We start from the raw sequence: 12,540 nt of genomic DNA, 5'->3' as shown, positions 1-12,540 counted from the left end.
TCCTGCAATGCCTGTACATGAGGAAAGAGATATAGCTAGTGATGAGCGAGTATGTTCTGTTAACCCTTTCGGCGAGTATGCTCGGGCCGAGCACCGAGTAGTTACAGCTGCTCGGTGTTATGTTTGAATCACTCCCGTGTGCATGATTTGCGACTGTTTGACAGCTTTAGTACATGTAAGGAATGTCTATTTCTTACACATTCCTCACATGTATTAAAGTTGTCAAACAGTCGCAAATCATGCACACGGGAGTGATTCAAACATAACACCGAGCAGCTGTAACTACTCGGTGCTCGGCCCGAGCATACTCGCCGAAAGGGTTAACAGAACATACTCGCTCATCACTAGATATAGCGAATCAGAAAAACGATACATTTCTAATTGGAGATATTTGCTAATAACATTATTATACCTACTACATATTGGTATAGGATCTTAGAGGTGGGAATACCCCTTTAAGTGCTCTTAAATAAGTTAGGACTTTTTGAAGATAAAATTTGATAAACTATTTCAAAATACAGCCTCTGAGGTAATCGGTTCATTTTTGCCACAGAAAACAGGGCTGTGGAGTTGGAGTCTGTCCATTTTGGGTACAGTAGTACAATGCAGGATGTGCTGTAAATGTGTTCATGAGAATTTGTGAAAGTTCTGAAATGTCCTATAAATGTCTGTCCTATTCCTGATCTAAGGGTCTCGGCTTTTAGTTGAGATGAATCTGTGCTGCACTTTATGTACACGCTCAGTAGGAGGCAGTGCTGTGGAGTTGGAGTCGGAGTCAGGGAAATTGAGGAGTCAGAGGTCTGGCTTACCGACTCCACAGCTCTGACAGAAAATAGAACAATGTGGTTGCTATTCAGATTACTGGCCATCCCTGTATTAAAAGGATAGTTCAGGCCTACCAGAGTAGAAACCGCATGCAAAGCAGTTGTCCTTTGTGGATCAAACCATATTGGCCCCCTTACAGTTTAGGAGTGGTTTTTAAAGGTGTACTTCATATTGTTCCTTACTCATGGTTTGTTCCTTACCGGTTGGACTTGGGGCGAGTCGGTGGCTAGGAGCAAGATGCAGAATATTGGAGTCCTGACTCTGAAGCTGGGAACTGTGAGTATCTCCCTGTGCACTAGAGAGCAAAGAGTGGATCTGAAGAGAGAACAATTCCGTAGATTTATCATATAATAAAAACCAATCGTAAAAGAGCATCAAGATTATTTTCACATCAAAGTTTATTGGGGGATGAACACATAAGTGCAGTTTCTTCTATTTATCTGTATGTTTGACAAAATAGAACTAACACTTTAGTGTACTGGACTGTTACCTGTTTGCTGGGGGTCAGACTTGTTAACGTTCCCAGGTTAGATGTGTCAGTGATGACCATTGTTTGCGGAAAGAAGCTAGCCGATGCATACTGTGCAACATCAGGTTTATGGCTGTATAAAGCTGTAGAAATTAAAATTTGAGAAAATCTGCAAATAATCCAATTTTACATAAATTGAACTTGCACTTGTTTTATGTGTGCAGAGCTGGCTGTCAAAGTGCAGGGGCATGATTACAGCACATCTTGTTCCAAGCCTATGAAAGTCACTGAGTAGTGAACGGTGACTGGAAACGAGCGGCTATAGGCAGGATATAAGTCCATTTTCTCCCTTTTAGCTCCAGTAAGGCAGCCTAACAGGATTTTAATGATATATACCTGCAGATTAACCCTATAGCTGCAGGTAACAAGTGTTTTTGGACAAGGCAGGTTACCTTTAACGTTATTTAAAAAGGATGTCCACTACTCGGACAACCCTTCTTGAAACCCTATGTTTCCCCCCAGAACAATAATAATAACGCATATACTCACCTCCAGTGCCATTCCAGCAAGATCAGCACTGGCTCTCTCGGGGATTGTGTGATATTATGTCGCGCAATCCCTGCGGCCATTCATTGTTGGCTTCATTCACCTCTCCTACGGATGTAATTGACATATGGAGGAAGTGAGAGCTGCGGCTGCTCTCTCACTTCTTCTGAATGTTTTGATTTTGTCCTAAAAGTAGGAGAGTGAAGCCAGCGCTGATTGGCCTCAGGGATCGCGTGACAATGTCATGCAGTCCCTGGGAGAGCCAATGCTGGAACGGAACCGGAGGTGAGTATAGGTGTTATTATTTTATTGGGGGGGGGGGGATAAAAGGGGATACGTATATTTATTTTCAACACAGCAAGTGAAGGTAACATCTTGTTATAGAAAAATGCTTCTTTTCCCTCTTATCAGTCACTTTGTCTCCTGCACTCCTCATTCACTCAAAAAAAGAAACTGTTGTCGAGTTGAGGGGATCTAGGGGGAAACATAAGTAGAGAGACAAAAACTGCTGAGACTTCTAGTGCAGTGGAAACATTCTAGAAATGCAGGACACCAGTCATATCATGTCCAGCAGAATTGTCATTCCTCATGAACACACACAACGGCTTATTCTAAAAATCACGTGAAGGTGCAGTTACACTTTAGCCTTTCTTACCATGTGGAGACTGGAGCTGAGCCATTGTGGCCATGAATGGATTCTGTGTCATATGACTTTGGACCTGTTGTACTATTGGCTGCTGGTGGGAGGGATGGATTTGCTGAGAGAACTGAACTGGCTGCAAGGTGGTCAGACTGCTGCCAACACTGTTTATCACAGGGACGCTCTGAGACTGTGATGTTAGACCTGAAACGTAAAGTTAGCAGTTAGTATAAAACCTTACTGCTATACAATGTTTTTGTAGTCTAGGTATCCCCCTTTCTTCCTGGCCTCCAACATAAATGAAAGGTAAAGTTTGAATTATGCCAGATAATATATTATACTTGTATTTTTATGCCTGTATACATATTTCCTTACCTATGACTAAAGTAGAAGGGCCAGAATTGCTAAATGCTGGTCCGATTGTATCTGCGCCTATAGTCATGACACTGGGGAGTGAAGCCATGATGAGATTTTGTGCTTGGCTCAGTGTGTGCTGTCCATGGTCCAGGCTGTGTAGAGCCGTCAGTGTGCTGACAGGTGGAAGGGAGCCCCCTGCTGTTGAAATTAACTTGTCACTGCTCATGAGACCATGGCTATGCTCAATTCCAGATGGAGACAGACTGCTTTGGCTGGTTACCATTGAGGTCCCTCGCTCATTGCTGGAGTCTTGGGAATAGCGAAGACCTGTTTAAAGAGAAATACTTTGACAGCATGGGATGTAATCACGCATCAGAACGTTTTGGGGAAACAGACTTGATGGTTACCTGCTGCTTTGGATGTAGGAAGATCGTGGGCTGACAATGGAGGTGCAGAGCTCTGCTGCCCATTGTATGTGTCCATTGCAAGCTTGTGTCGAAATGCTTCTTCCTTCCTTCGGTTTGCAAACCAGTTGTACACTCTCACTTCTGTCACTAAGTTAGAGCCTAGTCCTTGTGCTTGTGATGGAGACACCCCTCTCTGTATACACTCCGCCCTTGAGTTAACAGAATAAGACTATTAATGGTTCAGAAAAGTTGGTATAATGTTGTGTAAATACAAAGAATGTGATTCGTACACACACACTGCCTTTGCTGATTTGTCAAGACCGTCTGGGGTAAGATGGACTGGTGTACATTTCTGCTATTATGCCATTTTTATCGTGTGAATTATAATTATTTATTACGTTCCACTAGGCTTCTCCCACTTTTCATAAAAATGCCAAGTTGCAACATTTTTGCTATTTCTTTTCAAATATAAGCTTCCCCGCTTATGTACAGATTTAATCTTTGTTCTTTACCTGTTGCATTCCTCTACAAGTGCTTCACGTTCCTCTTTGCTGGGATTCTTCTGTCTTTCATAGGCTTGGAACAAGATGTGTTGTGAAGCTGGACCCCACTTGAATCGGTTCCTTCTCATTTTCTTATTTGGTACTTCGTCACAAGACATATCATCTGACATCATGGTTTGGCCTGCGTGTGTGAACTCTGTCATTAAAAGACAAGTATAAGGGCCCTGTATACTTTAATCACAAATGAGGTTTCTTAGATATTTAGTCATACTCACGCCTTGCAATTTCTCGCTGTTTACCGACATACCAGGTATACAGGGCTGCCCGCTTTTGAGTTTTCATGGGTGTACCCTTGTTGAGATGCTGGGATAGATGTGACTGGTTGAGCCCTGTGGTGTCGACCACTTCCCTTTGAGGAATATTGTGCTGTTGTAAGTAGGATTTCACCAGTTTTGCCACATGCCATGAGTCTTCCCTACAAGGTAAAAAAGTTAGTTTCCCATAAAACTTTTTTTTGTTAACCGACTTCGCGGTCGGCTACAGGCTCTACCGTAGGGACGGGCTGCACCTCAATGGGGAGGGTGCAGCGGTGCTGGGGAAGAAGATGGCTAATAGGTTGGAGGAGTTTTTAAACTAAAGACGAGGGGGGGGGGAACCAAGGAAATAGGTGGGATGTGAGGCAAACAAGGGGGAAGGGGAGAAGTGAATATAATGAGGGTGGAGAGGGGGGTGGGGATAGTACAGTTAGATCGTTAGAGAAGAATAGGATGCTAAATAACCCCAAAGTTTTATCTTGCATGCTGACCAACGCAAGAAGCCTGACCAATAAGGCGGATGAGCTGCGGGCGCTTATATCGGAGGAGAGGTATGACATCGTAGGTATAACAGAGACTTGGCTAGACGATAGCTACGACTGGGCGGTAAATTTATTAGATTATAGTTTATTTAGAAGGGACCGGAAACAGGGGAAAGGCGGAGGAGTCTGCTTATATGTAAAGTCATGTCTAAAACCCAGACTAAGGGAAGATATAGGAGAGGGAGAAGAGGGGGTCGAGTCCATGTGGGTAGAGATAGAGGGAACTAAAAATAATAATAAAATATTACTGGGGGTCTGCTATAAGCCACCCAATAAAACAGAGGAGAATGAGAATCTGCTATTAGGACAAATAGACAAAGTAGCGAAACATAATGAAGTGATTGTAATGGGGGATTTCAACTACCCGGATATTGACTGGGAAACAGAAACCTGTAGATCTCAGAAAGGAAAAAGGTTCTTGACAAATATTAAGGATAATTATCTCTCCCAACTAGTGCAGGAACCAACGAGTTGGAAGGCCGTGTTGGACTTAATATTGACTAATAGGCCTGATAGAATAACTGAGGTACAGATAGGGGGGCACCTAGGTAATAGCGACCATAATATTATCGACTTCAAAATGCCCTTCAGTAGGGTTATCAATAAGGGAACAACAAAAACATTAAACTTTAGGAGGGCGAAGTTTGATCAGCTGAAAGAAAGCCTTCAACTTATTGACTGGGACAAAGTTCTTAATCAAAGGAATACGAATAGTAAATGGGAAACCTTCAAAAGAATTCTGAATACTCAGTGCGAGAGGTATATACCGTATGGGAATAAAAGGGCCAGAAATAAGAGGAAACCAATATGGTTGAACAAGAACGTAAAAGGGGCGTTAAATAGCAAAAAAGAGGCATTCAAGAGATTAAAACAGGAAAACAGTAAGGAGGCACTAATGTGTTACAAGGAAAAAACGAGAACCTGTAAAAAACAAATAAAAATAGCGAAGGAGGAAACAGAGAGAAGTATTGCTAGGGAAAGTAGATCAAATCCCAAACTGTTCTTTACGTATATAAATAGTAAAAGGATTAAATCGGATAATATTGGACCGATAAAAAGTGAGGAAGGCAAAATCATAGAGAAAGATGAGGATAAAGCTAATCTATTAAATAATTTTTTTTCGACAACTTTCACAAAGGAAATCGAACTAACAGGAGAAATGAGAAGTGACAAACTTAATCCTCCACTAAGTATGACAAATCTAACCCAAGCTGGGGTACAGAAACGCCTCAGTAACATTAAAATAAACAAATCACCAGGACCTGATGGCATACACCCACGGGTACTAAGGGAACTAAGTAATGTGATAGACTGACCGTTATATCTTATATTTAAGGACTCTGTTGAGACTGGGTCTGTGCCACTTGATTGGCGACAGGCGAATGTAGTGCCAATATTCAAAAAGGGAGCGAAAAGTGACGCCGGAAACTATCGGCCGGTGAGTCTGACTTCCGTTGTGGGCAAAATTTTTGAAAGCTTCATTAAAGAGGCAATTACGGAGCATCTTGATGCTAATAATCTTTTAATCCCGAACCAACATGGATTCATGAGGAATCGCTCCTGCCAAACAAACCTGATTGACTTCTACGAGGAGGTTAGCTCTCGAGTAGATCAGGGGGAACCAGTGGATGTCGTGTATCTCGACTTCTCAAAAGCGTTCGATAGCACACTAGTACCACAGGGGTCTGTACTAGGCCCAATGTTATTTAATATCTTTATTAACGACATAGTCAACTGGATAAATAGTAAAATATCAATATTTGCAGATGACACAAAGTTATGTAAAACAATTAATACAAAAGAGGACAGTGCAGACCTACAGAGGGATTTGGATAAGCTGGGTAGGTGGAGCATTAAATGGCAAATGAGGTTTAACGAGGAGAAATGTAAGGTCATACATATGGGAAGGAAAAATGGAAGTCACCAGTACTCACTGAATGGGAAATCATTGGGGAATTCAGAGATGGAGAAGGACTTGGGCATCTTGATTGATAGCAAACTAAATTGGAGTGCCCAAAGTCAGGCCGCTGCTGTAAGGGCAAACAGGGTAATGGGATGTATCAGAAGAGGTATAGCTGCAAAGGATGAGAACATTGTTCTTCCACTGTACAAAGCACTGGTCAGACCACACTTGGAATACTGTGCTCAGTTATGGGCCCCAATATATAGAAAGGATATAAATGAGCTTGAAAAGGTACAAAGGAGGGCAACAAAATTAATAAAGGGAATGGAGGGACTGCAATACCCAGAGAGGTTGGCAAAACTAGGACTATTCAGCCTGGAAAAGAGAAGGTTGAGGGGGGACATAATAAATGTGTACAAATATGTTAGGGGACAGTATAGAGACCTTGCCAGGGATTTGTTCAAAAGGAGGGATATTACGGTAACAAGAGGGCATTCACTAAGACTGGAAGAGAAAAAGTTCCAGCACCAGCATAGGAAGGGGTTCTTTACGGTAAGAGCAGTGAGAATATGGAATTCACTGAGTGAGGAGACGGTAATGTCGGATTCACTACACCAGTTCAAGCGGGGACTGGATGCATTTCTAGATACCAGGCAGATTTCAGCATATACTTAAAAATAAAATAGTAAGTTGATACAGGGATTTATTCTGACTGCTGGTTTCAGAGTCGGGAGGGAATTTTTCCTCAGGTGAAGATTGGCCAAATCATTTGGGGTTTTTGCCCTCCTCTGGATCAACTTTAGCAATTACAGAACTAACAGGTCGAACTTGATGGATGCAAGTCTTTATTCGGCTTTACAAACTATGTTACTATATTTACAAATGTTTTTTTTTTTTTTTACTATAAAAACTTTTTTACATTTTAAAGGGGTTGTCCACTACTAGGACAACCCCTTCTTAATCTAAATGTTCTGCCCCAATAAAATAAAAAAAAAAACTATGCTTCCCTCCCGTGCTGGCTCCATTCCAGCGGTGTCGGCACTTGCGGTCTTGGGGCTTTGATGCAGTGGAATGACACGTGATGCCCGGCACCCAATCAGCGCTGGTGTCACTGTCTCTGCCTTCGTGCAAACTGAACATGAAGAGGAAGTTTGGGATAAGCTGCAGCCCCGTCTTCCTCTTCATGTTCAGTTTGCCCGAAGGCAGAGATAGTGACACCAGCGCTGATTGGGTGCCGGGCATCACGTGTCATTCCAAGACATCACAGCCCCAAGACCGCAAGTGCCGACACCACTGCAATGGAGCCAGCACCAGAGGTGATTATAGGATTTATTTATTTTATTGGGGCCTAAAATTTAGTTTAAGAAGGGGTTGTCCTGCTAGGACAATCCCTTTAATAGCTGTTCCTGTCTTGTCAAGCAGGAGCTCACTGTTCCCCTACCTTCTGACTTGCTGGTTGAGTTGGTTACGCTCCAGCTTGGGTGACGGTACAGACAAGTACCATTTTTACACCACAACTTGCCTGAACTATATGTGCTCCCAATGTGGTTATATGATTCAGCATTGCCTCACACCATTACAGGCGCAGTGGGCCTGGAGAGAGGTCGATTGACATTGGGAGTAGTGATCAGCAACCGTGTTCTGTTAACCCTTTCAGCGAGCATTTGCGGCATGCTCGAATGTTATGTTAGTCACTGTGTGTGCATGATTTGCGACTGTTTGACAGCTTTAATACATGTGAGGATTGCCTGTTTGTTAGGCTTTCCTCACATGTATTAAAGCTGTCAAACAGTCACAAATCATGCACATGGAGTGACTCAAACATAACATTCGAGCACGCCGAAGATACTCGGAAAACACCTGAGCATTCTCGTAAATCTCGAGTAACAAGCATGCTCACTCATCACTAATTGGGAGCTGCCCATTCTGGCTTTAGTGCAGTGCTTACAAGCAGAGAAGGAAACAGCTTGTAAGCACTGCCCTGTCCAGGAATGGTGGTTGGTTGCTCTGTCAATGAGCAGTAAACCATAAAAAAAAGTAGAGCTAGCAGGAGAATTGGGCTAAATTTTAATAAGGTTATTTGCAATGTTGTTAGTTTTTAAAACATGGAAACATATCCATCTATGTAGATGGATATGTTCTTTTAGGCCTCTTTCAGACGTCAGTGATTTTTCACGTGCTCAAAAAAACAGTCCAAATGTCATCAGTGTTTTTATTCGGTCTCCCATGACAGCACCATGTGAGAGAGAGGATCCGCCCATCAAGGACAGGAAACCTACAGGTTAAAAAGGGCGGCCCTCTCTTCCCGCCTCAGTTTAGGTTTCCTGTCCATGATGGGAGACCTCGCAGGCTTACCTGCAGAAGATGGACTCCTGTCCCAGAGAGGGCCACAGCAGGTGGTTGGAGCCGGTCCGTCCCGGTCCTCTGGAGACGCCACGGTAGGGCTCAGTGGGGCACCTCCGTGAGCGTTGCGGTGGGCGCGACATCGCCTCACGGGGAGGTAGATGTCCGCCAGGTGTGGGGCCGCTAGCGGGCTTCCCCCCCCCCCCCGCTACAATTTGCAGGAGATCCAGGTCGCGCCGGCGGGGCACGTGACAGGCGCGACCTACTGACGTGACTTCCGGTGCGCCGGGCAGGAAGTCCCTGTGACGTCACCGGAAGGGGCGGAGCTCGTTTGAATTTTGCGCGCGAGCAGCTGAACGCCGGGGGATTAAGGTCCTGGCGGCGAGGAACCCACCTGGCCACCTGGGGAGGAAGACCAAGGAGCAGGTAACGCCCTCCTGGGGGGGAAAAAAAAAAAAAAAAAAGAGCACACACCCACACATGGTACCGGTATGGCCAGTATATAAAGGGTCTGGTAACATACAGAGGTGCTTCCCAGCCCATTCTTACACTGTAATTATGGAAGTTTCACAAGAGCTGTCACCTAGGCAACAACATCTGCTGCAGGAGCAGCCCTCTGGGGAGCCCTCACAACTAGTGGCGCAGCGCCATTCCTGGCTAGGGTCTGGTCGTTCAGCTAGAAGAGCTGCCACTAAGAGCAGGAAGGACGGTCCGGTGCGGCGTGATTCCTCGCCATGCATGTTGGATTCCTCTGCTTCTACGGTACCGAAGGCTCTGTGGGGTGAGTGGAATCTTCGTGAAAGTTCTACTATTTCCTCCTTCTTTCTATCTATAACTTTCTTTTAGAGCAAGAAATGTTCCTCGAAATCCAAGCACAGAGAATGTGCCTTATGCAGCTGTCCACTCCCTGATTCATATAGCAAGAGGTTATGCCAGCTGTGTGTTAGCAAAATGATGTCGGAGGAAACCCCAGATTTTTCCCTAGGCCTAAGAACTTTAATAAGGGAAGAAATAGGCAAAGCATTGCAGGGTTCAGAGTCTGGGCATATTCCTCAAGAAACCCAGCCGGGTTCAGACTCTGAACTGTCGTTCGCCTCCTCCTCCGCCTTCTCTTCTTCTGACAGTGAGCCAGATAGACAGTGCTTTCCCCTGAAGGAGGTCGATGCCCTAGTAAAAGCCGTCCGATCTACAATGGGGATAGTGGACACGAGGGTAGAGAAATCAGCTGAGGATGTTATGTTTGGTATTCTGGGGCTAAAGAAAAGAAGGGTATTTCCGGTAAATTCAAAGGTGAAAGACCTCATTGATAAGGAGTGGAGGAAACCTGACAAGAAGGGTAGTGTTCCTCCATCCTTTAAAAGGAAATATCCATTTGAGGATGCTATGTGTTCCTCCTGGTTAAAAGCACCCAAGCTGGATGTTGCTGTTACCAAAGCAGCGAAAAGAACTTCCCTCCCGTTCGATGATATGGGTGCATTGAGAGACCCCTTAGACAGACGGGCTGATACTTTCTTGAAAGGGGCATGGGAGACAGCTGCAGGAGCACTGAGACCAACAGTAGCAGCTACCTGCACGTCCAGAGCCCTGATGGTGTGGCTTGAACAGCTAGACAGTCAGTTGAAGGATGGGACTTCTAGGAAAGACATTATTTCTTCCCTTCCACTGGTTCAGGGGGCGGCAGCTTTTCTTGCGGATGCATCTGTGGACTCAGTAAGGTTGGCAGCAAAATCAGCAGCACTGTCAAATGCGGCTCGGCGAGCCTTGTGGATTAAATGCTGGCCAGGGGATTTACAGACTAAATTCAGACTGTGCACAATACCTCTTTGGTCAGACCATGGATGACTTATTGGAGAAAGCTGGGGACCCTAAGAGGGGGTTTCCATCAGTACCTCTACCCTCCTTTAAGAGATCGTTCCGTAAGAGGAAATTTTTCCGGAAGAGATATTTCAGGGAGCAAGACAAGTCTGATGAAAGGGGTCGAAAAGGTAGAAGTCTACTCTTTGGTCCGTCTCCAAAAATTGAGCAGAATCCAGGGGATACACAATCAGCCCAGGTGGGAGGGAGATTATCATTTTTTGTCCCAGCTTGGGAACAGATTTCTCATAGTAATTGGATTTAAAGCCTGATTAAGTATGGTCTTAAATTTCAATTTAAAGCATTGCCTCACAAAAGATTCATGGTTGTTCCCTCCAGTTCTTCCCCAGAACGCCAGGCTGCCCTCGTTTCGGAAGTACAAACCCTAATAAGAAAGCACGTCCTGATTGAGGTTCCGGAGGCTGAAAAGGGTCTTGGTTTCTACTCCCCGCTCTTCTTGGTTCCGAAACCGGATGGAAGTTTCAGGACAATCATAAATCTGAAATCCCTGAATAATTTCCTTAAAATACACACCTTTAAAATGGAGTCTTTAAAATCCGTAATAAAGTTACTTTTTCCCCAATGCTATATGGTAGTGCTCGATCTCAAAGATGCGTATTACCATATCCCAATTCATAGTCACTATCAGAAATACTTGAGGCTGGCCATTGGAATTGACGGGGTGGTTAAACACTTTCAATACACTGCACTCCCCTTCGGTTTAGCTATAGCCCCGCGAGTTTTTACTAAAGTAATGGTGGAAGTTATGGCACATGTAAGAGAAAGGGACATTCTAATTATCCCTTACCTGGATGATCTCCTGATAGTGGGGAACTCGTTGGTTCAGTGCGAGACCCACCTGCGGGAGACCATGTCGGTCTTAAAGAGCTTGGGGTGGTTTCTAAATTTAGAAAAGTCTAGACTATCTCCACTCAAGGTACAACAATATCTGGGGGTCATATTGGATTCCAGGAAACAGCTATGTTGTCTTCCAGAAGAAAAAATTGATAGAATCCGGGGGTTGGTAGCACAATGTATACGTAAACCTTCTATGTCACTCCGTAAGGCCATGTCACTATTGGGAACATTCACCTCCACTTTTCCTGCGGCTCTTTGGTCACAATTACATTCAAGAGCTTTTCAGTGGGATGTGTTGTACAATAACGCAGCTTTAGAGGAGCATCTAGACCGTGAGTTTACGCTAGGTCCTCGTGCCATAAGGTCCCTTCGTTGGTGGTTGCGACAAGACAATCTTGCTAAAGGGGTTCCCTGGGAATGTAGTCCAACTGCAGTCTTGTCCACTGATGCAAGTGCTACAGGTTGGGCAGCTCACTTTGAAGGGAGATTAGTGCAGGGAACCTGGTCAAGCAGTGAGCGACAGTTGTGATCAAATGTTAAGGAGCTTCTGGCGATGCAGCATGCGTTCAACGAGTTCCTTATATATTTACAGGGCCAGCATGTCCTTATACTCTCAGACAATCAAGTCACGGTAGCTTACATAAACCACCAAGGGGGAACCCGCTCAAGAAACTTGATGAGGGTAGCGAACGCACTTCTGCTGAAAGCCGAAGATCATTGTCCCTCTCTTTCGGCTACTCATCTAAAAGGGAAGGAAAACATCACAGCGGATTCCTCAGCCGTACTTCTGTAAAAGAGGGAGAGTGGTCCCTAAATACGCGAATATTCTCCAGAATCGTGGAAATGTGGGGCCTTCCAACTGTGAACTTATTCGCAACAAGACCCAATCGTAAAGTGGAAAATTTTTGTTCCTTAGACCCCAGAGAAGAACCCCTGGCAGTGGACGCCTTCATGGTTCCCTGGAGATTTCCTCTGGCAT

The 12,540-nt window shown here is 44.6% G+C and overlaps 1 protein-coding gene across 3 annotated transcripts in view; it reads right to left on the bottom strand.

Annotated features, from left to right (window-relative positions):
• The window catches only part of HNF1A (HNF1 homeobox A), a 32,835-nt gene that overhangs the window by 2,591 nt on the left and 17,704 nt on the right, over nt 1–12,540 (bottom strand). For 2 of the 3 annotated variants that reach the window (XM_073673579.1, XM_073673586.1), the window contains exons 2-8: nt 4,023–4,222; nt 3,757–3,943; nt 3,245–3,453; nt 2,856–3,164; nt 2,496–2,684; nt 1,316–1,437; nt 1,026–1,140 (exon numbers count right to left, since the gene is read on the bottom strand). In XM_073673579.1, coding sequence (XP_073529680.1) covers nt 1,026–1,140; nt 1,316–1,437; nt 2,496–2,684; nt 2,856–3,164; nt 3,245–3,453; nt 3,757–3,943; nt 4,023–4,222 — 1,331 coding nt within the window. The remainder of the gene's footprint in view (nt 1–1,025; nt 1,141–1,315; nt 1,438–2,495; nt 2,685–2,855; nt 3,165–3,244; nt 3,454–3,756; nt 3,944–4,022; nt 4,223–12,540) is intronic. The other variant, XM_073673583.1, reaches the window with a different exon arrangement.

This window comes from Phyllobates terribilis, unplaced genomic scaffold (genome assembly GCF_046119375.1).
Source record: "Phyllobates terribilis strain yellow unplaced genomic scaffold, ASM4611937v1 Scaffold_1__5_contigs__length_1240528914, whole genome shotgun sequence".
Classification (NCBI taxonomy): domain Eukaryota; kingdom Metazoa; phylum Chordata; class Amphibia; order Anura; family Dendrobatidae; genus Phyllobates; species Phyllobates terribilis.
The sequence above is the reverse complement of the archived record's forward strand: the minus strand, read 5'-3'. Positions and strand labels throughout refer to the sequence as shown.